Below are 25237 nucleotides of genomic sequence, written 5' to 3' on the forward strand. Positions count from 1 at the left end.
GATATAAGAACATAAAGGGAAAATCAATGCAAAAGATAGCAAGTGATACACAGTAAATAAGTAGTCAATTGAGTAAATCAAATTCCTATTAAAAAAAAAAAAGCCCTCAACAGTCCTTGCGACTGCTATTCTGGCTTTCAAGTCTGTTAATTTTTTCCCCGTTAGTAAAGCTTTTCAATCATGTTTGTTAAAACAACATATCTGAGGAAACTGCTGTCAAAAGATTAGAAATAAAATAATACTGTAACAATAATCAACTCATTCAAGTACTGTTAAAGTATAACAATTGGTTGGTTGACCGTCAGAAAGGTTCTTCATATATCACCTCCACCATGTTCTCTTTTTGCAGGCTATCTGGTGGCTCTGTAGTGCTTCGCTTTGTACAAGCAGTGTAGGTCCCTCGAATCAAAAACAGCACGGAGATGACAGCATGGTAGATCCCGTAAATGAAGAACTAGAGCGAGAGAGAGAAATCACATTTTTCTCAGCACTGAACCAAGCTCCATCGTTGACTTTGTATGCAGAGGTAAATGATGGCCACTAGGTGTCACAGTTTTTGCATCAATGGCTCACATTCTTGCCTTGCGTGGGCCTACATGTTATTTCAAAATGCACAAGTCTGCTTCTGTTTTATTACACGTCCAAACATACCTGTGTCACAATGTCCAGTCCTAATGTAGCGCCATCGACAAAAATAAGTGTCATAATGGTCTGCAGGCAGAGGGCCACAAAGGTGTTGATCCCGAATGTCAGGGCGTAGCACTCCATTGAGAGATTGGCTGCTATCTGAAATCTGAAATGCATTGTTGCTGTTATGTTTGAGTTAAGCTTTTTCAAGAAGTGACTCTGTTCTGCTGTGTGACTGCAGTGAACTTACGTTGTGATGGTGATGAGAAGCATGTAGCATGATTTAAAAAGGGCATAGCCAGCATAGCAAGCCCAGATATTGCTGGTGAGCACTATCAGGAACACAGCGCCTGCCCCGGCGGCTGAAAACAAACCTAATGCCAGCTCTCCCCACACAGACCAGTTCACCTTAATGTAACCCACTGAAAAGGCTGCTGCAGCACCTGCCCCACAAAATGGATACGTGAATAGTCTAGTAGCATATGGTACACCCTATCCGCATATTGAAAATAAATAAATAAAATAAATTCGTTATATGTACATAAAACTGAGTTAATTTTTTAGCAGCTGACCACTTCAAAAAATAATCTTTTCATGAAGGAAAGTAGTTACAGTAGGAGGCTACTGTACTGATAGCCTATTGGACTTGAGTCATTAGTAGGGACTAAAGTGTCCTATTCTATCATTTAATGCAACCACTACAAAGTTGCAATTTCACAAAATAACATTAAAACACAATGAAATAATCCATGACAAATACACAGAGCGAGAGAGAGAGGGATTTTGCGTATTCGGGATGAATACAAAAACTAAAGCAAGAATTTTAATCTTATTTTACATCAACACGCCAAAATCATTTTGGAGCGGTTCAAAATGTTACATCCATATACTGTATATCTAACAGTGTTTCCAACCCTGGTCTTCGGGGAACACTATCCAGCCTGTTTTCCATGTATCCCTATTCCAACACAGGTGATTCAGCTCATCAGTAAGCTCTGGAGAAGCCTGATAACAATCCTCATCTAACCCTAACCCTGAGTTCATTAAAAGTTCTTTTAACGCCACTCATTTTTGTAATGCGCGATTAATGACCGCCTCTTATTTGGAAAGCCTGTACTGGGGGAAGTCTAGTCGCAACGCAGCAGACACGTCCACGTCAAAATTTTGCAGTAATAAATTTAATGAATCCTGCATATATTTGTGTTGGGGGGTCAAGTTGTATATTACAATTGTAAAATTGTGCAGAATTTTGCAAGTTACTTAATGTTAAAGATTAGATGGCACTAGTTTTTGGTTGTTGTTTTTTTTACAGTGCAGTACATCTTTAATTTAACTCAATTTATGAATTATGAAATTACTGTATCAATGACTAAAAGATGCAGCCATATTTCATTTGTTCCTACTTTTATGTTAGCAAGCATATGAAAACTTTGGGAAAAAATGTATTGTACACTGCGATTGGCTGGCAACTAGTTCAGGGTGAACCCCGCCTACTGCCCGAAGCCAGCTGGGATCGGCTCCAGTGCCCCCCGCGACCCTTGTGAGGAAAAGCGGTTAAGAAAATGGATGGATGGAATTTATTGTACATTTAGAACAGATATAAAGTTTGTGATTAATCGCCTGACATCCCTAGTTTAAGCGTATGTATTTGCCATTCAAAAATGGACTAATAGGCTAAATGCAAAATATAAAAAAATAAGTTAGCATTTTTCACCTAATGCCATGGAATATTGACTTGCAAATGTGCAAGTTTGAAAAATGCAATTTTTCATTAGCATTCGGCTAACATTGTTCCAATACGTTTGAAAATTAACTAAGTAAATATTGTTTATTTGTAATTTTTACGATTTATTATGTTGACAGTGTATGATTTACGTTTGGCATTTTTCCCCAAAATGCCCTGGGGTATTGCCTTGCCCATGTGTATACCCAGACTTTTAATAGCAGTTAAGCCTATCAACTGTCTATATCTAATCTAATGATGTTATGGCTAGGTGTGGTTTGTTTGCAAAAGTGTACAGACATGCTAGGAAAAACCCAAACAGTCTTACCAACAAGAGAGCATGCAGCTTCTACTCCACCATTGTAAACGGATGATGTAGCAGATGGCTCAATATGGTCCCACATGAGTTGGATGTAGTTGATTATTTGTGTATATCCAGCTGTGGCCAGAGCCCACCACAGGGACCAATAGATCAAATGCCTGCATGTGGATCATTAGGACGAGAAGTTAGGATTATTGATCGTAATTAGTACCAGGTCACATTGATGAACGTGATAAATGGCTACATGTGCATGCATGCAAGTTAAATATAGATGGAAAAAGAACAGAAGAAAATGCCTTGACGAGTAGGACTCCCTGAAGCTTTTCCAAAGTAAATGACCTGCACTGAGCACATTTTTCCTGCTGCAGCAGCCAGCATTGTCATTACGCTCCATCTTCTGTTTCCCGGAGCTAGCGTCCACCGCACCCGCTGCCGTTTCATCAGGCCTGTCCGTTCTCCCAGGCACCTCCTGCTGGGACTGTCGGTCTAAAACTGCAGTTGTTCTCCCTTTGAAGAACAAGCTCCTCTGAGGCATTGGCAACCAAAAGGAGGTGAGAAAAGCCACGCTTACAACGCCCAGAGTCATGGCATTGATATAGAAGTAGTCCAACCCTGTTGATTAGAATTCATACTTTCATACTGCCTGCTCAAATTTTCGAATAATTCAGGAGTTTCTTTTATAAAATTTTTTGCAAGTGAATATCAAGTAGTTTTGCATACTGAAAGGACACAATCAAGGGTTTTGGACTTTCATATAATGAATTTAATCCCTTTTAGTAGTTGACTATTGCAAGATTTGAAACACCACCTGCCGATGAGACGAGAACTTGGCCCAGGCCGGCACCAAACGTGTACCCAAAAAGGGCGGCGCTGCGAAGGTAACCAGTGGCTTTTTGGTAATTCTCAAGGGGAATCACGCTGTATATGTAGGAAAAGTAGGCCACCTCTGTGGCAGTCGCCACAGCATAAGTAATCTGTAAATAAAAGAACTATTATTAAAATGAAACCGGTGATGACATGTATATGGACCCACGTTATCCATCTTTCAGCCTTGGCAAATGATTGTATTGATTTTTTTGTTTTACTGATCTTGGTATATAAAATATTTGTTGTAACATTTGCAAACCTCAAGGAAGACCATGGCAAGTAGTCCAGGAGCAAAGCATAGCAGGACATAGTTGGAAACCAGGAAGAGCCCCTGCAATATAATGAGTGGCTTATATCTCAAAAAGTCAGTCAATAGGAAAACGGGGAAAAGGAAGGCCAGGTAGGAATATGTCCATATGGGAAATAGGTAGTTGGTCACCTAAAAGAAAACAATGTGCAAGCAAAGAACATGATTGCTGGTGTAACACACACACTGTTGTTGGTGGGTGAGATCAACTTACCACTTCTTCAGAGATGTTCTTATAAGGTCCAATTAAGTATGGCGCGAGGAAAGGCTCTGCAATTCTGCAGTTGGCAAAAAACCCATAAAGTGACAAGACTGCAGTAGGAAAAGCCCAATTTGAGGACTTCAGCTTGGCCCAGTAGCCCATCGTCCCCCCCCAAAAAAAGAATCTCTCTGGCGCCTCGTTCCCAGGGTTCCTAATGTAACACTTTTCTCTTCCACATGGCACTTCCCTAGTTAGTCATCTCCACTAGCTGGAATAATAATGTGTTAGATGAGCACGTGTTACACTTTATGAGCTTAGACTTTCACCTGTTAGAAAACAGCATGATAACTGTGCAGACTTTAAGACCAATTCTGAAGTGAAGACAAAAAGCACGTTTCCTTTCTATTATCATTAAAAGTGATTGTTTGTATGAAACATATTCATCTTGATCTTAACGCAACATGAATTATTGAAAACAAAAATCTTCCTTAAATCATGCGCGTTTTTTAATTTATTTTATTTATTTTCGAGTCAGACTGAGCATGCGTCTTGGCCACGTGCTAGTTGTTACCGTAGCAACGGTTTGTTGACATACAGCGTGGGCTTGCTTGCGCAAAATGAGACTCAAGAGGTTTCTTCTCAGATATTATCCACCAGGTAACACAAGTCATTGTTCTGAAACGGGATCTGTGGTTGTTTTCATGGCAAATGCGCCTATAATGGAAGGAAAGAATATCGCATTCAGTCTAACGGTTTTTCCCACCCTCATAGGTATAATCCTGGAATATGACAAAGCAGGGCTACTGAGGACCAAATCAATCGACCTTTTGGATTTGACAATAGAGTAGGCTATGTGCATTGTTTGTGTATGTACATATATGTATGTGTGTATGTGCATGTGCGTACGTATATGTATGTATTTGTGTGTGCATGTGCGTATGTACATGTATGTGTGTGTGTGCGTGTGCGTATGTACATGTATATGTGTGTGTCTGTGTGCGCGTGCGTATGTACATGTATGTGTGTGTGTGCGTGTGCGTATGTACGTGTACGTGTGTGTGTGCATGTGCGTATGTACATGTGTATGTACATATATGTGTACTGTATATGTATGTATGCGTGTTTATGTATATATGTATATGTGTGTGTATATGTATTTATATATGTATTTATATGTATATGTATATATAACCTTCAGTTATATACGTTAGCTGTTTTAACAAATTGGTGTGTGGGGGGGGGGCAAAAGAGTTTTCCTCTTATTTGTGTAGTGATTGCACTGAGAAGAAAAAAAAATCACCATCATATATTAGAAAATAAAAAGACAACGACTTAGTTTTGCTTTTGACTTGCTACTACGATGACCGGAAGAAGAAAAAAAACACCGTATAGTGTAGTCTGTTTTTTTTTTTGTTTGTTTGCTTGTTTTTGTTTTTTTAAGACTAGAGGGGCAATTTTTGAATGCCAAAAGCTGGTCGTTATGATGATGAATATGATGATGATGATGGGAAATGCATTTCACATTTTTAATACTTATATCAAGTTGCTATTCTTGTATTTTTATTTTATTTTTTTATGCAGAACCAACCCAGATAAGTTATTGAAAGAGATCATGCACTCAGAGCCTCTTATCACAAAATCCCGAGCTGAGCAAGTAAAAAAGCTAATCATTCGACTCCAACAAAAACAGAACCAAGAGGACCACAACAACTTCAGTTTTTCCAAGGTTAGTCTGTCTGTTCCCCTGCCCCAATTTCTTTCCTGCTCTGTCCATGATCCAAATCCAAACAAAAGACTTGACTTCACAAGATAATTGAAGTGCTTGGTCAAGCCAGAATCCAGACCTTAATCAATTATGCAAGAAATTCTTGAAGTGTCACAGATTTGGAGTGCTATTCCAAGAAAAAGTAAGGAAATATTGTCAAGTCAAGGATCTGAGTCGTGACATTAGCAAGTCGCTGCTTCTTGTAAACACTAGAGAGCAGCAGACACACACATCGACCTGTAATAGTTATTTGCATTTCTGATAAGGCAGTAAAGCTGTTTAGAAATTCCTCTCCATGTCAAAAATTTGCATTAATATAAGTAATTATATTACACATATAACTTAGTGACACTAGTGAAAGAAAAGTTATTAGAGTTATTCATTGTGTGTGTTGTTTTTACAGGAGCTGAAGGCACATATACTGCCTCTGACTAATGTTGCATTTGACAAATCAGGGTCAAGGTGATGTGCACAATTCTGCCACCTCATGAAAAGCTTGCGTGTTCGTTGCTATCATCATCTTGTTTACTCTGCAGGTTTCTAACTGGGAGCTACGACAGAACGTGTCGTATTTGGGACACCGCCTCAGGCACCGAGCTACACACACTTGAGGGTCACCGAAACGTGGTGTATGCCATCGCATTCAACAACCCTTTTGGGTAATAAGCATCCATAGCAAAGAATCTGAGAGCCGGCATGATTTTCAACTCTTCTATTGGGTTTCCACTTTTAAGTGCTATTCTGTCTTATTTAGGGACAAGATTGCGACTGGTTCTTTTGATAAGACCTGTAAGCTATGGTGTGCTGAGACGGGCAAATGCTTCTATACGTTTCGAGGCCATACAGCTGAAATAGTGAGAATGACCTTTTTTGCATATCATACATTTAGTGCACATAATTTGATCATATCTAACTCATGTTGTCTTACATTCAGGATATGACAAGAAAGTCTCAGAGAAATAATTTCCTATACGACCTAACTGTAAGTGTGATTTTTTTATTTAATTAAATTTTTGTGTGTGTATAGGTGTGTCTGGCATTCAACCCTCAGAGTACACTCGTGGCCACAGGTAGCATGGACTCCACCGCCAAGCTGTGGGAAGTTGCGACTGGGTGGGAGGTGGCCACTCTCACCGTGAGTCATCTTTTCTTTTCTCCTCTCACTGGCCTTGCTTGAGGCACTTGGTACATCAATACAATTCTTCTGTGACATTGTTAAATTGAACGCTGCAGGCAAGCAGACCCTCTCAACCTCACACACCCACTCATGATCTCAGTGTCATTATTAGATTTGAATAAAGCACAGAAATCTTTTCTGAATGGAACTCTTGGAATGTGAGTGTCAAGATTTGAAATATTTACTTTGAGGAGCAATTTTGCAAGTCAAGTCTTTTTAAATTTTGTTGAGCATATTGGTGTTCAACGCGCTAGCCGTGCCAGTCTTAGGTTAGCTTAGCAATTAGTGTGGCTTCTCAGTCTTTCCTCGTCATCCCTTAGTGAGAATGATTCTTTTCATATATGTATCTTATTTGCCATCATGGAGGTGATGACTGACGCAGGACTGGAGTGAGTCCACAACGTCTTTAGCCACACTAGTAGCTAGCAAAGTTTGTTGCTAGCTAGGTGGTTGTGGCGGTCGACCATCTACATCCTGCGCATGACGTAAGTGTGTTGCAGCAACTTTAACATGCGTAAATCCATCTAAGTGAAGTTTTTTGTGAAAGTCTCCACAGTTCGGAAAAAACTTTAAGATCTGTGATTCTTAGTTTTGCTATTCATTGTGTTTTAGTAAAGCGCAAAATACAGATTTTGACCCGAAAAATGCAACGCAAACTGCACATTTTTAGCCTTGATGTGAGTGCGAAGTCGGCTTTTGCTGCCCTCCCCATGACAACAATCAGTCTTCACGGACAGCAATCAATGAAGCTGTTTTATTAAATTATTAAGTTCTGATGGGAAATTTCACCGTTTTTAAATTTTATTTTTAATACTCAGTAAACTAATAATAACAACCAGAAGAGTCCATATTCTCAGTTGAAAACTGGATGCCAGAAAGATCGAGTACATAGCTATGGATGCGGAAGAAGGTCTAATTTGTCCAAAATGATTTCTACTCTTGTACTGTCTTGGCCATGTGAAAGTTTCAACTTGATAAGTGCGCCAGAGTGCAGATAGATAAGAAGATGCCAAGCTAGGTCACAGCGACACAATGGTCACCTATCTAATCATTAAGAGGAGGCCTAATCTAACAATATGTTTAGTGATTGATTGATGATCATTTAAAGCTAAATAATCAACGATTATTGGGTATTAACCTGATGGAGAAGAGACTATGTGATGTATTGTAATTTTCTGTGCTTGACTGCATTCAGGGTCATACGGCAGAGGTCCTCTCCTTGTGCTTCAACTCAGTGGGCAGTCAGCTTGTGACTGGCTCCTTTGACCACACCGTTATTATTTGGGATGTTGCTTCAAGAAGGTCAAACATCAGACTTGTTGCACCATTTTAGTGAAAAAGTGCACCGCCGCTGACCCGTGACCGTTTCTTCTTGTATTCGAAGGCGTGTCTACACGTTGATGGGCCACCAGGCAGAGATCAGCAATGTGCAGTTTAACTGGGATTGCTCACTGATAGTCACAGGCTCCATGGATAAAACGGGCAAGGTGAGAACATTGATATTCTGTCACTTACTGATTATGTAAAGAAGTACCAACATAAGGATCTTGCACTATCAGATAATGTTTGTGAAATTATTTTCCCTATTCCGCGCTAGCGCTGGACGATTCATCAAAATGTTATCGTGATTTTGGCTTCTCTCGATCTTCAAAACGTAATGATCGAAGAAAAACGGTTAATGTGGAGCATAGAGCGGTGCATTTACAAGTCCCCTACGTTATGAAAGCACCCTGAATGCACCATGTTGCTTGTAGTGTACCGTAGTGAATCAATGTGATTCTGCTGTCCCTAATGGTTCTTTAAGTTGTGTAATGACACTCCAGTTGGAGTTAACTTCATAACTAAACACACAACAATAAGAATTACATACAGTTTATATTTAAATACAATACATGCTTCGTTTTTATCACATTACGAGCCTAGTGCTAATGCTAATGCTAGTGAATGGAGGATCCCATTCAAATGCTAACCGGAAGTTAGCATCAACTTCGAGAGTGGTTTTCCCTCAATTAACGAATATTCACACACAAATGCTTGCAGTTGACCTGTATAAACGCACTTTACATGCAACAATCTCATGCAAGCACGGACCGCAGCAAGTCAAATTCATGTGCTTCGACTGTCATGATTTTAATGGTAATGAGGAGCCACTTCAATTGGCTGGAGTTGGCTGTGCTCCATTTTTATTTTATTTATTTATACGTTACTGTTTTTCGGTTTTGTGATCTCACGTTTGATCACACACGAGAGGGCTTCGTCTCACACCAGGAAGTGGTGCTAACTGATGACAAAAGCTTAACTGTTGACAGCTGAAACTCTCTTCACACAAAAATGATGGTAATGCAATGAAGGCACTTTAGATTTACTTAATGTCTTCTTTTTACTGTTTAGCAGTGTTTCTTGTCGATATATTTTGTGCTGCATTTCTTTTTCAGGTTTGGGATGCAGGCAGTGGTAACTGTGTAGCCACCCTCGTTGGACACCAAGCAGAGGTGCTGGATGTGTGTTTTGATTTACGGGGTCAACTCATTGCTACAGCCTCTGCTGATGGTGAGACACATCAGTGTTTTATTAGACTATTGTTTTAGCAAACAGATGTATGTGCAGTCATGAAAAAATGGTTAGACCACCTTGTTCTCATCAATTTCTTGTTCAGGCATTAGAGCCTGGTACTACTTAAGGCAGGAATGTCCAAACTATGGCCCGGGGGCCACTGGTGGCCCACCATCTATTTTTAAGATGCCACTGCCACTTATAAATGGGTCTGTATACTACAGAGATTTTCGAAATATGCAAAGATGCAAATAAACTGTTTACAACCACAATGAATAAATATAATTCAATTTTAGAAGCCAAAAAAAATTCCTTTTACTTTTTGCTCTGTCAAGGTCCGATTTTTGAACATGTCTTGCAAAGATGATCCTCAAGTAACGATTTTAAAAATGGTCCACTTACTACAGTTTGCTCTTTTGTTGAGTGTAGAGGTAAATCTTGAAAATCGTTAACTTATCATCTTGAAAAAGAAAGCTGTTATTTAGTAGTTTATCAAATGGACTCCAATATGTAATATATAATTGCTTGCTTGAGTGTCGAAGAATTATTTGGTGGCCCTTGCATCCTTCGTTTTTTTCTTTTTCTTTATGCAGCCCTCAAACAAAATGTTTGAAAGGGCTCAACATCAGCTCTTCAATTAAACTTTTGTGAGTTATTTTTGTCATCATATTTGTCCAAGCAAATGTACCCTTACATCTGTATCCGCCACTTTAAATGTACAAGAAAGTGAAGAAACAAGGGTGTCATTAGTGGCCCCTGCTCTATTAAACACGGCCTCCAAAATAATTGCCGGGTTTATAATCTATTTGAATAAATGAATGATCTGCCTCAAATTGATCCCCTTGAAAAATGGTGGTCTCACCGCAGGTGATGTAATTACTTTGATTATGACCTATGATATGTCCACTTGTCATAGTGGATACATCAATTTCACAACAACTTTCATTTTCGTATTCACCAATCCCTCTCTTTTTATCGTCTGGTGTTTTTGCCAGGCACAGCCAAAGTATTCAGCGCAACCACACACAAGTGTCTGACAACACTGGAAGGCCATGAGGGAGAGATCTCCAAGGTGAGAGTCGCATGTGCACGATGCTGTTGACAGGCAGTCACGGGGAGTTTGTGTTTTTCTTGTCTTTATTTATTTAATTTTTATTTGTTTTTCTTGAGTTGGATTCACTCATAAAGAACAGAAAATTGGGTTCCCTTCAATCAGTGCTTTCATTGATGTTACAACCCTTCGAGTTTTGACTCCAATCATAATAGTCGCCACTAGGAGGCGCTCAATCAAAACTCAAAATGCAGTGGAGCGATCTAGGCCTATTTAGTTGAATGCAAATATATTGAAGTTCATTTCCCATTGCAGACTTGATGATCTCTCACATTAGTGTGCTGTACCACAGTGGTCGGGAATCACTGAACTGACTCGGCAGAAATAATTCAGTTCTCATTTTATTTTATCTACAGCATGTTTTACCAATCCCTACACAGTAGCTAACTTTGTTTGCTTTCTCTTTTTCAAATTCATAACAAACGTCAGTTTCTTGTGAACAGGGGAGGGCTGATATCGACAAAATGAATAATGCACAGCTGGTTCGAAACTAGAAACATTACACAAGGCCTCATAAAATATGAACCAGCGCACACTACATATTGAATTATTCACTACTTGTGTTTGGAACTCTAAGTGTAATTCTTACCAGGATTATGGCTAACCTTTTTTTATTTTTTATTTTTATTTTTTTAAGCTCTTGCACTCATGTAACCTTAAGCCTCAATCTGTGGCTGCAGCTGTTCTCCAAATAGTTTATTTGTAAACGGGCTGATGTTGACTGGAGGCCTGCATCCCTTTCAGCCTGTTGTATGCTCAGTGTGTCCAGTTGAGGAGCTTAGCAAACCTGTATAAACCAGAATATAGTTATGGAGTTGTTGTCCGCTGTGACGCTTCTGAAGGAATGACTTCCGATAATATTAATAAGGTTAGCCTCGCATTCCCCCTCCACATAATCAAACATAGAGGAAAGGTCAAATGCCTTATAGTGGTTGCTGTTTTGAAACACGAGTGAGTGAAAAGCACTATGGTGTTCTTGTGCACAAATGTGCACGTGTTGTGTGTACGCAAAAGGTCCTTCTGTTTATCCGTCAGTTATAAATAGACTGGCGGAGGATCAATCCAGAGGATTATGACTCTTATCTCTCTTTAACAGGACACCTTTCGTACCCCACCGTGCTTTTTAACTGTGACATTTTCCTATTTTTATTTGACCTAGTCCCCTTTTCTGTCTGCCTGCCCTCTTGTTTTATGCTTTTCTATTTAACGAGAGAATTCATCTCAATCACTTTTTAGAGAAAGATCATTTAAAAAAAATAGTTTTGCATTTCCATTTTCTCCATCTGGCCTTCTTCCTTAGTCACATTCTTGACACGTCCCGTCTGGGTTTGCTCCTTGGTGCTCTGTTTATATCTGTAATAAAACCATTCTTTATTTTCATGGGTATCTAGAGTAGCACTATTTAATCATGTCGTCCGTCTTGTCCCCTCGGTGTAAGAATAAAGCATTCCGTTACGCTTGGGCCTAACACAATTGTCACAGTGAGATTTTCAAATTGGTCCCCTTAAAGAAGTAGTGCCGCTGCTTTCTTTATCCTTCTTGATTAGTCCCATGGGCTAATGAAAGTTTTCACTACTTCTCACCTCCTTTTGCCATTTTAACTACTACAAATTCCTGTGAATAACACTCTTAGATCCCAAATGGAGGGGTGGGAGTGTGTGTGTGTGTGGGGGGGGGGGGGGGGGTCTTATTGCACAGAGATGGACACAGTACATTTTTGCCAGTCCATCATTCGTTATTAGCCAGTGGCAAGGCCACCTTTCCATCATTGGCAGTTTGTCACCCCTTCATTGTTATTTTAACCGTGGTTCAATCATCACTAAATGACTTTTTACAAAGATTACAGCAGAGGTGGGCATGTCAATAAATGTCATCAGTCCGTAATTTCTCATTGACCAGCGGCGGCCCGCCTGCCTGCCAGTCTGTCACCATTATTTTAACCACGCTTCCGCAATATAATGATCTGTAGCACGTATTAGCAAACTCATTCAAACACATTTGAATTTATTTGCAAAGTATGTTCAAACGTATAGCATAGCATTTTTGTTGTTGTCAATACCCCATGGCATTATTGGGAAAAATGCTATATTTTTAGCATTTAGCCTACATTTTATCAATATGTTCAAACATTAAGAAAAACGGAGCAAGCTTAGTGAATGGCAACCGCAGGTCACCAGATGGACCAGCGATGTTCAAACTTTTTTTTTTCTTTCTGTAGGAGGACGAGGAGCCCGGTGTATAGTCACTCCCCCTCGAATAAACACATGTGAGACACGCGTCGTTACTCGTTAGCAAATCAGGAATCTGTCTCAGTCCGTCAGCACTGACCTGGTTTTTGACGGTTCTTGTGACAGACAAAAAAAACGCTTCCCTCGGTGCTCTGTCAGATTTTCATAGCTTCCCATCTGCCAGCAAAAGCACTGACGGAATGAGCACTTTTGGTATTATACACGGGGCTCAATAAGAAAGGTTTTTACATTCTTGAGAAGTTTACCAGCACCTAGGCAGTACTTGGGAGTTGTAAATAGGGGTGTCAGGCGATAATTTTTTAAAATTGTTATTAATCGTATGACTTCAATAGCTAACTCATGATTAATCACACATTTTTATATTTGTTCAAAATGTACAATAAAATGTAAGTTTTCATAATCTTGTCAACATAAAAGTGGGGGAAAAAATGTTAAATAGAATATGGCTGCATCTTTTAGTCAGTGATAAAGTAATTTAATAATAAATCATAAAATTGAGTTCAAAAAGATGTACTATAAAAAACGAGTATGATATTGATTTGTGTTGTCATTTTTTCTGTCACTAGATGGCATAATTGCATTTATAAGACGGTGACCGCTGAATGCGTTTTTCTTTTCCTATTAAGAGCTATCTAATCTTGAAGTAACTTGTAAAATTCTACACATTTTTAAAATTGTAAAATACAACTTGACCCCAGTCTCCACAAATTATATGCATTATTATTAAATTTAATACTGCTTAATTTTGACATGGACGTGTCTACTGCGTTGTGACTGGAATTTCCCCACTACAGGCTTTCCAAGTAAGGGGCGTTGAAAGAACTTTAAATTAACACACTAATTTTGACAGCCCTAAAATAAATAAATAAAGTAGAAGGGTTAGGTATGTGAAATGAGCATACGTTTTAACTTTGATTTAAAGCATTTGCACTTTATTTGGTATGTTTTGAATCTATATTATTCACTCTGATAACGAATACCAGCAAATCGGGGGACCGTGTTATACACAAGTACAGACAAAAAAAAAAAAACTTTTTAAGGGTGAGGGTGTAATATACACGGGTGTGTGTTATTCACAGGATTTTAAGTTACCTCTGCTTGAATCTTTTATTGAGTGACTGAATGACTCGGCCTCTCTTGTTAGATCTGCTTCAGTCCTCAGGGCAGCAGGATTCTGACTGCCAGCTCAGACAAGACTGCTCGCTTGTGGGATGTTCAGTCCGGAGTCTGCCTTCAGGTCCTAAAGGGCCACACCGACGAGATCTTCTCCTGCGTCTTCAACTACGAAGGCGACACCATTATCACAGGTACAGCACACCCACAAATGTCCCACATTTGGCAACCGTGCACGTCTGATAACGAGTGTTGCGTTGAGCGGTGAACAAGTCCTAGCGAGCCTGTCACAAATTGTTAATTGCTCTTGTCCCAGCTGTGCAGCCACCTGCTCGTGTTTGTGTGCAGGCAGCAAGGATAACACGTGCCGGATCTGGTGCTGACCCTTCTCGGGAGCCGGTTGACGTCCTCGTGTCACAACACTGCGATCTGCGTTGCATATATGCTGCCGTAGATGGCTTCGTTTGAGGATGAGCAGCTCATCAACATACATTGTTGACAGTATCAGCGTGACATTGAAATGTTGGTGCAAGGGCTTGCTACTCGTATTCAGTCAATTCTTGATGTAAATCCCCAGCTTGTCCTCTTGACGTTCACATTTCTGTCCATCAAAAATAATATTTTTTCTCCCCCATTTGAGCTCAAGGTCATCTTGTTGTTTCCTCTTTCCCTACTATGCTAAAGTAGCTTAAGCTAATTTCTTCCAGGATTTAGCTTTCACATGTGGTTCGCTGATATCAGCTTGGTAAAGAGGCCAGTGCATATCCACCATGTGTTGAGACTTATGTGCGCTCAGGGAGACCAGAAAGATGATTTGAAATTTGTTTTGTGTTCTGTGAGAGTACAAATTGCAACCTCAAATTTGTGGTGATTGCTGCTGCTCTGTTTGTGGCGTCCCTCCACTTTGGAACATTTTCATTCAAATGAAAGCTTATCCATGCATTTTGGCTGCTTTGCTTTTATGTTTGAAATTTTGTGTTAAGTAAGTTCCAGTGAATATCTCAATTTGCTAGTACTGACTCATAAGACAAATGCTCCTAAAGCCTTGCAGTTTAGAATCAACCAATATTGGAGGTCAAGCCATCATCATGCCTAATAGGATAACTGGTACTGGTCATGGTTGAGTGGGAAAAATCTGATGCAGACAAAAAACTGGAAATTATTGCTTTAATTATAAGCTAGGAGTGTGGTTTACACATTTGTCCAGGCTGCTCAGTACAGTACTGTATGGCTAAAGCAACAATAAGTTAACATCATTAAAGGGCAAGTCAACACGAAAATGTTCTTTACATTAATATTTTCTATGTATTCCCACTTGTCGAAACATGGTATTCTTAGTATTGAATATTGTGGAGTAAGCAGCAAAATGCACCCGTTTCGATCCATCTCTGAAGGCAGCCATTTTGTCACATGCTGTCAACTGAAAATGACATCACAGTTCCTCAGGGCTCAGCTTGCGAATGCCATATGACCAAATTCATTTTCAGTACCAAGTGACAAAATGGCCGCCCTCTGATGGATAAAAACAGGTAGATATTTCTGCTTATTCCACAAACGGTGTATTACACAAAATAGCAAGAGCAAATAGAAGGTACAGCCTAAAAGTAGTTGTTTTTAACAGGTGTACGTGAAGAGACTTGCCTCACAGCCAGCCACATGCTGAAATTTCTCCAAGCATGTTCGTCATCACAGGTCATCCAGTATATCATTTATTGGTTCTGTTTTGACTCGATTACACTCTTTTTGACATCTACGTTTTTGTGTCTTCAATTGGTGAGTCATTTTTTATTTTCATCTTATTGCTAAATAGATCAATACAGAAGGCAATCTTACAAGTGTTAGATTTGCTTCACATCAGTTTTTTTTTTTTTATTGTTCTCAAAAGTTAAATACATTCACTTATATAATGACATTTTACAGCTGAGTTGTGTGCTTCTGTTAACACAAGAGTACCACAAAGAAATGAAATAAACACACCAATTCCACTTACAAATTCAACGAACCATACTTCCTGACCATAAATGCTAAAGAGTCCACTAGTCCAAGGTGCTGCAGGTCCCAACGGTCAATATATATACAAGACAACAATCTAAGATCTGTTCTCAAGTAACACATATTAGATCTCAACATAAACCATTAAGGTCACAACAAGGACATTTTGTTGGCTAATGAAAACAATATCATAGGCATTATCTTAGATTGAAATGAATGCATAATGTGGTTTTATGTAAACAGCAACCAGTATGGAGTCTACTAAACATTTGGAAAGGTGCACATGATACTGGAACGTGGAATAAACAAATGAACCAACACATTTTTTTGGTTGTACAAATCTGTGAATATACTCTAATTATTGTGGGTATAATATACTCTGGAGCAGTTAAAACCTGCTAACTCTAATCTCGTAATGGCTTGTTCACTCCCAATAGGCATGTCCAACCCGTGTTCCTTTGGGGTGTATGAGAGCAGTGACGGACAGAAAAGCAAACCTCCACGGACATAGAATGACAGCAGTGAGGGAAAGCGCATTTGTCAAGTTGGCTGATCACTTTGTGCTCTCAGCTTTGGAAGCGAACACACTTGGTGAGAAGACAAGCGTCAGTGAGGAAGTGAGCATGCAGACTGGGGAAAGTCATCCACTTAACAGGATCTCTAAAAGCCAGTCAAACAGGCTGGACAGAGACATGTCCGCACTCTCCTCATGAAGTTTACAGAACTGAACCACAGCACTGAACAAGTCAGCGATCCGCCATGACTTCTGGGAAATCAGGTGGACCACCTTCTGGAACTGACAGAAAAGACGCACCAAAGTCAAATGTACAATATCAAACATTTGTTTTAGCATACAAGCAATTGTCTGCCCACCTTGACAACCCTTCTTTCTTTGGACTTCTTGAAGTAGAGAGCCGGAAGGCCCAGCTCGGAAGCCGCAATCCACTGCAGAGCCACTGTCACCTCCGAGTCCATGCAGTCCGCTTCCAGGTCACAGTTTACCACGAGGAGCTCCCTGACATGACCGCCACCACCTCCTGCTGTCCTGGCTGAGCTGCTCTCTGAAATGTCAGTCATAAATTAGTCACCACAATTCCCTGTAGGATCTTCACAGGGCACTCTAATTTTGAATCATTTACAGTCGGTTTCAGATTCACAAAATGAGGTAAAGGCAATGCACAGTCAATGAATTGGAGGGTTTAATCCAACACATTGAGCTCTATTTTCATAGACCGACACCCACGCGTGCGGCATCATCTTCATTTTTGACAAAGTATACTAGATTTTAGACTCACTAAAACCTGGTCTAAATGGTGATGCAGGTGGTGCTTGGTGATTTTTGCATATGATATTATGGAGTGACACATAAATATTCACAAAAATCAATGAAAACACCCTTTATAGCCTGGACATAATTTGAATTCCTTGTAATAAATAAATAAACAATAATTAATAATCAAATAAAATTATTTAAAATAAAACATTTTTTTTAAGTAGTGAAAATATTTTCTGCTCATGAGTTACTTTTATTATGAACTAATTCAATTACTAATTCAGCAACTTTTTTTGAGCAAGCAACCAGTAACTATAACTAATTACTTTTATAAAGTAACGTTCCCAACACTGTCAATAAGACATATTCAGTACCAAGTTCATACTTACCAAAGTAACTGTCTTTGGTTGCTGATTGGTCACAATTCTCTGACGCTGCACTGTTAACACAAAAGAATCCAGCCTTAACAAAGTAGTCTTTGTCAAAGTAGTCTTTATTCCACCAAAAAAAAATCAACAGCAGTTAGGTTTTTTAAAAACATATTTATTTATTTTTTGGCCAAAGAATAAAAGTGATTAATCAGTATTAAAGGGGCCTTTCAAGTGCGCCAAATTAAGGGTAGTGTAATTACATTGCTTTTGAAGTCCATGATTTAGCTTTTAATCTTCTTGCAAGGCTGATGAAAAATGAAAACCATCTAACTTTCCACAAAACTCATACACAGTGAGCGCTTTGCTATGGATTGAAACGAATAAACACCAGTTCAGTAAATTGCATGCCGTCTATGTTGTGCACTGACACTGTACTAGAACTAAATGAGTGTTTATTAACTCATTCACTGCCATTGATGGCTATAATTCATTTGAACTATTCCTATTAGTTTAACATTTTTTCCACTTTTGTTAACAAAAGTATGAAAACCTAGAAAAAAATATTGTACATTTAGAACAGATATAAAATTTGTGATTAATCGTGAGTTAACTAAAGTCATGCGATTAATTACGAAAAATTTTAATTGCCCGACGGCGATAATTTTTAATAATCTTTTCTTCTTCTTCTTCTTTTGATTTAAAGTAATTTTAATTCTAAAAAAATAATAATAATCTTTTCTTTAAAATTTTTTTTTTTTTAAATAAAAATTATGGGCATCAGGCAATTACATTTTTTAATCATAATTAATCACATGACCGCTAGTTAACTAACGATTAATCACAAATTTGATATCTGTTCTAAATGTACAATATTTTTTTCCCCAAGGTTTTCATACTCTTGCTAACAAAAGTGGGAAAAATGTTAAACTAATAGAAATAGTTCAAATGAATTTTTGACGTCAATGGCAGTGAATGAGTTAAATCATTATAGTGATGACTTCAGCTGTTTGTTTACCGCATTTTACACGAGAATATGATAAAAGGCATGCAATTGTCAGTTACCTAATTTCTCTGCTATGAGATGGCACATCAGAGAAAGTCTCTAGATCGGCCACGCCTACGCTTGAGCCACTGCTGGTCCAATTCCTGTAAACCATTGAGGAAACAATAGATTATTTTAGTTCCACATATCCTGCCCAATCACTGATGACAATACGCTTTGGTCAAATCATATTGCCCATTAGCTGGCGATTTCCATGCGGCAGCATGGTTGGAGAGCTGGTGATATTTGAATCACGGCAAGCCTGCCTGAAAATGAGATTTGGAGAGAGTCGGCGTGGAGTGGATGGACCAGCCGGGCTGGTAACCATGCCATTGTGTCACATGGTTTGAGGATGAAGTGTTAAATTAAACATGTTGATGGAGAAGTTGGACAGAGCAGTGTGTGGTTATGACGGTACGCTTCACAATTGAGCGAACATCGCAAGAAAAATTTCCTACGATGGACGATTAGTGACTGGCCTCTCAATTTGCCATCAAGCAAAAGGCTTTTGGGTTGAGAAGTCATACAAATGTTCTCCAATGGCGAAAGCTGAGCACTGTTGAAGGTGGTCACGTCTTGTACAGGGGCTTTGTGGAACTCGCTGTCTGAGCAAGCTGGCATGATAGCAGCAGCAGCAGCATAAAGCAGGGAGTCAATTTGGGATTGGCACAGGAGTCAGCAGCAATGGGCCAATGACAGTGAGGTGACAGTGGGGAGCAGCAGCCTCATTAGCATTTATCGGCAAACAGCACTTACTGACCCCTCACTCAGCTGGATAAAACTACTGGTCTCTTCGGGGGCGTCATCCTCCGTGTTTATGTGCGACCAGCTTCCCATGCTCTCTTCACTGCTAGCGCTCATTGAACGCTTGTCCCTCTTCACTACTTTGGCCGCAACCACAGCTGACCTGTCCCTTTCACTGCTGGGAGAGCAAAATTGTATCATTTCATCACCTTGGTGTCCTGATGTCGTTTCAGTGCAGAACACAAAACGGTAGCTAATTTGTCAGCATATTTAACACATCAACAAACTCTACTTCTTCAAGGGTATGCCTGTATTTTCAGCGCTTTCTAGCACACTGATCAAATTAAGTCCTGATCAAATGATTGAGGGCTGTCAACCTTGACAATACAGGAGAAGAATCAATTGTTGCTGAGTGACTGGTTGCCAATCTCACGTTAGGGACAGAGACAAACTCAGATGCTTGTAATGCTTGAATGTCTCCACCCTTAATTCATTATTCAGCACGTACAGTATTAATTTGAGGAATAGCATTCCATTAAAATGTCAAAATATCTTAACTCATTCACTCCCAGCTGTTTCCACTGAGGCAACCCCCTTCGCTCCTGGCTGTTCTACTGGCTTTTGAAATATTTTGTCAGGCCCACAGAATATTGTGTTGTATTGCTATAAAAACATGGATTAGAGCCTCTTTTTTTCATCAGGAAAAAAAAGTATATTTGTGTCTGTTCACGTTTTTTGCAGCAATTAGCATTAGAATATAGCTAGGTTTCATCAGTATTCACAAACCTGTTGAAAACATTGGGGAAAAGGGCTTGTTGCAACATGGTCCTGGTTAAGCTCGTAAACTCTGCTGCCACCTAGTGGTCGTTTTTTGTAATAACTACTATTGCTTTAAGCGACCTCTTCAGGTCAAAAGCTGCATCAAAGCCTTCTGTACGCTCTAACATAAAAAGAAAAAAAAAACGTGTATACATATCAAATACATATCAGTAAAACATGCACTAAGAAATTAAACAATACCCAAAGGTGTACATTATCTCTGCTCTGTGGAGTTTAGCTCTAGCTATAGCTTAGTATGCTGTCTACTTATTCTTACAATCATCAATCAACTCAACCGGTCACATTGCCGCCACTGTCAGGCTTATATGTGCACACCAATGGGGGCAGCAAAGCGTCAAAATGTGCACTGTGAAAAAGGTCACTTAAGAACAAAACTATTGGTGGCCTGACACTTTTGCACAGTACAATACTTTCTTTTCTTTTCTTTGTCTCTAACTACATTCATTAGCGCCTCTTTTCAGGTTCATTTGAGACTGAGATGCACAAAGTAAAAGGACATCCTTCATTAAGTGCAAAACATTAAAATGCTGTTAAAACATCTGTATGCCCCATTAGCTCTTTGGGAAGCCATTTTGAAACACTGGATTATCTATTTATTTTTCTAACTGTAGCTGTCCTTGTCTCTCAAAAGATGAAAGGAGTTACATTGCCTTATTACTTTAGTCGGACTGGCACCCAAAATCCTAATTTGCTATTCGGGTCGAGAGTCATGAGTTTTTCTTTTGGTTTACTTCGACCAGGTTCTTGCACCATATAGAAGCCAAAGGTAGAATCTGGGTGTTTTATTGCACCTATTGGGGTTGGAAATAATAACCCCTCCTTGCCGTGGAAAACCTGCATCTTATAGCCACGCTAGCTAGCTAGCTCGCAAGATGGTCTGTCCTGGGGTGACGTTGGCTAACACCCTTTGTTTGTTGCCATGTGTGATGGAGTCAGAGAGGCCAGGAGCAAACTAAAGACAACGGTGTTGATACACTGCCAAGATGGGCTTCATTGACCATACAGCTAAACACTTCATTTAATGCTCATTAGCTGGCGAACTATTTCCATAGCTGTGTGTAGACTTCCGGATGTATCGCTTAGAAGGAGGCCGCCTGCCTCAACACGACGCATGTGCACTCCCTACGTACCATCACATATTTTGAGCTCCCCATTTAAGTGACACGCAACAATATTACATATATGATTTGGCCTGACCTAAGTCAGAAAATTAGGATTGAATGTTTGCTTTTTTCGGAACCCTATGAATCGGGCACAGCCCAACTTACTACATATTTCTCTAAAACCTCATCCAAATGTTCGTCAAGCAGTAAAGACGGCTACATTTTACTATACAATATATCCTCAGTGAAAAAATAACCAGCCTCTCAATATCACACTTGTAAATGACTTCTGATTCTTTTATGTGTCTGTTATTTTAGGCTAAAGGTTTCATCTTAGTACCTGTTGCCGTTTGCTGTAATCCTCTCAGTACGCTTGGTACCTTGCATCTCCGGTGGTTGCTCTGGAGGTCCATGTCTCCTTTCATGGGTATCCCCTTCAATGTGGATCACTGGCACATCTCTCGGGGCTCTTAATCGGGGTGTACTGCTGTCACCTGCCCCTGATATAAACCCAGTTTGTTCTTGACTTGACCTACCCCGACTACAGTTTAAATGGGATTGTTTGAATCCCCTCCTCCTTTCTCCAACAGGCGTGTGCATTTGTGAGTATGGCCCACTTGTGCCCGCAGCAACTTCTTGCTGGTCTCCGGCAGCTGATTTGCCAATATCTACAATGTCAGCTGCCAGGCGTTTGGCAAACTGTTGTACGTGGGGTTGCGAGTCTCCTGCAGCCTCCAAGTCAATACTGTCCTCTGGATCAACAATGATCTTGTTCTTTCGCATCAACGACTCAATAGAACTAGACCAGGTATCATGGATCAGCATATCAGTGATCTGGTCAGTCTTGCCTCTTTGATAGAGACACGAGTCTGACTTACACAGTCCCGTTGCTGCCACTGAGTTGGTTGGATAGATATTCAGTGTGTCTCCATGCACATTTCGGGCAAACCCATCAAATGAATTGGCTTTAATGGGTGAGCTGACGGTCAGTCTGGAGTCTGAGGAGCGCCGGTCTGGTACTGATGACTGTCGTATGCAAAAGGGAGTTCGGGAAGATGGGGGGAACAAGCTGTTGCTCCAATCTTTAGTCTTTGCAATGCCATGCTCTTTGTTTTCCTTGTCCATGTCCCGGAGCATAAACCTGTAGAACTCCTCTGTGATGCTCTCAGTACTAGACTGCTTAGACAGACAGGATGCAGTCCTGACATTAAGGTGACCATTTTTCTTGGATGCAGCTTGTTGCACAGCTGCAGCCAGAATGCTGCTGGCATTTTTCCCTGCATAGTAGTCCAGAAGAAGGTCAAAACCTCTGCCCTCAGTCTCCATCTGGTTTACCATGAACCGTGAAAATTCATCTGTGATGCTCTCACAACTTGACTGCTTGGAAATAGAGCTACCACGACTCAGGTTCTGGCCTAAACGACTCCCAGGGCCCAGGGTATTTGGTGTACCCGAGGGGTCCGCATCTTCCTCTGGAATGCTTTCATAACTAGAGGCCTTCCCGCGGCTCCACCGCTCACACTGCAATCTGCTACGTGGCTGGCCTGTTTTGGACGTGTCCACCACATTAAGCTCAGGGCAGTTCATGATCCTGGCAGTGACTTCCGAGGCAAAAAGGGCAAATGGGTCCTGCGGTTCATCAGGGTTGACTGACTCATCTACCACACGGTTCACCAGACGCTCCATCAATTCTGGTTGCTCCTCTGTTTTCTTTTTGATCTCACTGAGACGTGGCGCTCGATGTTTCTTCGAGGAGACATTGTTGCTCTGACTCTCTTTCCTTCTCAGTACCGTTCGGCAAGCAGGGATCAAAAAAGCCTCTGGGTCCTCTGTAGTTGTCCCTTTGAGGGCACAAAACCAGGGCTGCTTCCCCGTGGAGTTTTCAAGACATATGGCAGCTAGTTCCGTGGCCATAGACACCACTGTAGCCGCCAAATCATCAGCATAGCAAATAATGGGTGTCCTACTTTCTGAGTCCATTCTCCAAGAGAACAGTGAACTGCAAGAGTTGAGTGAAGACTGTGGGGTGAGAGAAGACTGTCTGCTGTCATTTCCTGTCACAAATCGGCCTCGCCGTTCTGTGTTGTGAACTGGGATTTCACTCAAGGGGACTCTGACAGCAGTTGTGTCCTGGTGACCAGACCAGTCTTTTGTTTGTATGGCAGACTTCGACTGACCTTGTGCACAGCATGATTGCTGCGGTTGCTCTTTGCTGTACGCTGTATAGAGGCATGCATTGACGTCATTTTCCTCAAGCACATTTGTGCGAATTCCAGGAACCATGGTAAGCTTATCTGTGCTTTGACGCATTCCACTGTGTTTGTCAGTGTTAGTGGATTGCCTATAACTTGCTAAACCATGTAATTGACTTAATGGATCATTAGTTCCCTTTGTGTGAATCTGCTCCTTGCAATAGATATCAAGGTCCTGTGTCTCAAGTGTCCCTTTCTCACTTCTTGAAATGTGACTAATCTTTTTCTGTGCTTGGCAAAGAATCTCAAATAGCAAAGTATTAACACTGTCCTGCAGAAGAACCTGGAGGCTCGGTGCATCTTTCCCAGTCCCCTCCTGTTCTTTTTTCTTTTTGGCTTTTTCTAAAGCATGTTTAAAAAGACTGTCGGCCATCTCATCGATTAATTCACCCACCTCTCTTTCTTCGGTGTAGGATTTTCTCGGGCAAGTGATGCCATCAACTATCTTGTTATGTGTGGACTCCAAGAGGTCAGCTAAACTCCGATAGCCATGCGGATAAGTTAGCACCTCTGCTGCTTCCCTATGAAGGACTTCAGCAATGTTTGCACGGAACGCTTCAACACTGGTACCTTCTGCAACACTACAATGTAGCGTGAAGGCAGCAGATGTTTGGGCAGCAGATATTAAACCCTGTGATGTTGTATAGCATGCACTTAAATCTGTTTCATTTTTGCCACCCTCCCCTGACATCTCTGTAAGCTCCAACGCCGCAACAGCACCAGCAACCTGAGCCATACCACACATGGCTGAGGAGAAGGAATAGTCATCTTTCTCCTCCGGTTTCTCTAACTCTTCTTCTGTGTTTTCTTCTGAAGTTGAGTCCTTAGTGAGGTGTTCTGCTAGTTGAGGGGAAGTAATGGTGCCAATAACATTGGCAGCACATGCCAAAGCCACCTCTACAGGTTTGGAAGGAAGTCCTCCATTGTGGGGAGGAATGTGAGCTTTCTTTTCTGGCATCTCAATATCTTTGGAGGTAATATCTTGGTCGGACACATTTGACACCTGAGTCTCTGGCCACTCTGCAGTGCCATCTGCACTGTCTGGACTTTGAACAATGACAATTTTGGGGAGTTCAAAGGAGCAGGTGTGTTGTTGAGAACGCTGTTTTCTTTGTGCGAGTGCAGTGTTGGAGTGATATTGTGAGTGTGACACACTGACTGCAGCCTCAGGGATAAAGGAGGTTTCATCTTGAGAAAGGCGTATAAAGGCGTCTTGCAGTACTGATTCTGCCAGATTGGTGGCATAGTGACCAGCTGATTCCTTTGTGTGCCGGCTGACCCGCTGATGTGCTTCCCTTTTCACCTCTGCATCCTCCCTGCTCTGATGATGAGCCAGCTGTCCCCTCTGACCCGCGACACCAGCATTGTGTTTCTGTGCAACCTCTACCAAACTCTCTGCCTGTTCACCAACCTCTGCCTCTGTAGAGAGAGAGAAAGAGGTAGAGGTAGAGATAGAAAAAGCAAAGGCCAGCAGCTATGTCCAATATTATGTAAGCGAGGTATGACTTTTAACAATATTCACTCCAGGAAAAGCTGCGTCAAAAATAACCCTAATTCCACCAAAAATGGGCCAACTCAACATTTTGGGTTATTCAATTCACCCC

The 25237-nt window shown here is 40.6% G+C and overlaps 3 protein-coding genes across 11 annotated transcripts in view; 1 reads left to right on the plus strand and 2 right to left on the minus strand.

The window, feature by feature from the left end:
- Positions 1 to 301: 301 nt before the first annotated feature.
- slc19a3b (solute carrier family 19 member 3b) lies at positions 302 to 4210 on the minus strand. The gene is made up of 8 exons (XM_077565560.1): positions 4061 to 4210; positions 3799 to 3978; positions 3481 to 3646; positions 2969 to 3284; positions 2679 to 2830; positions 878 to 1070; positions 652 to 793; positions 302 to 454 (listed from the first exon to the last, which is right to left on the minus strand). The coding sequence occupies exons 1-8, from the start codon at positions 4208 to 4210 to the stop codon at positions 302 to 304; spliced, it is 1452 nt and encodes a 483-aa protein (XP_077421686.1).
- daw1 (dynein assembly factor with WDR repeat domains 1) lies at positions 380 to 15887 on the plus strand. 4 transcript variants are annotated; one of them, XM_077565558.1, is made up of 13 exons: positions 380 to 526; positions 3087 to 4892; positions 5630 to 5774; positions 6217 to 6275; positions 6350 to 6472; positions 6568 to 6667; positions 6841 to 6948; positions 8186 to 8292; positions 8375 to 8477; positions 9426 to 9540; positions 10539 to 10615; positions 14048 to 14210; positions 14365 to 15887. In XM_077565558.1, exons 2-13 carry the CDS (start codon positions 4666 to 4668, stop codon positions 14397 to 14399), a joined length of 1362 nt encoding a protein of 453 aa, XP_077421684.1. In that variant the 5' UTR covers positions 380 to 526; positions 3087 to 4665; the 3' UTR covers positions 14400 to 15887. The 4 variants fall into 4 exon arrangements, with proteins under 4 accessions (XP_077421684.1, XP_077421685.1, XP_077421683.1 ...); XM_077565559.1 differs by having other exon boundaries at positions 442 to 4705; positions 4820 to 4892; XM_077565557.1 differs by having other exon boundaries at positions 442 to 3002.
- Positions 15855 to 25237, minus strand: part of sphkap (SPHK1 interactor, AKAP domain containing) — a 94008-nt gene continuing 84625 nt past the window's right edge. For 4 of the 6 annotated variants that reach the window (XM_077565553.1, XM_077565551.1, XM_077565550.1 and 1 more), the window contains 6 exons: positions 21722 to 25052; positions 19455 to 19616; positions 18715 to 18798; positions 17671 to 17720; positions 16882 to 17069; positions 15855 to 16804 (listed from right to left, as the gene is read on the minus strand). In XM_077565553.1, the coding sequence (XP_077421679.1) occupies positions 16649 to 16804; positions 16882 to 17069; positions 17671 to 17720; positions 18715 to 18798; positions 19455 to 19616; positions 21722 to 25052 (3971 nt within the window). In that variant the 3' untranslated portion in view covers positions 15855 to 16648. The remainder of the gene's footprint in view (positions 16805 to 16881; positions 17070 to 17670; positions 17721 to 18714; positions 18799 to 19454; positions 19617 to 21721; positions 25053 to 25237) is intronic. The other 2 variants (XM_077565554.1, XM_077565555.1) reach the window with 2 other exon arrangements.

Source organism: Vanacampus margaritifer, chromosome 5, assembly GCF_051991255.1.
Source record: "Vanacampus margaritifer isolate UIUO_Vmar chromosome 5, RoL_Vmar_1.0, whole genome shotgun sequence".
NCBI classification, from domain to species: Eukaryota; Metazoa; Chordata; class Actinopteri; order Syngnathiformes; family Syngnathidae; genus Vanacampus; species Vanacampus margaritifer.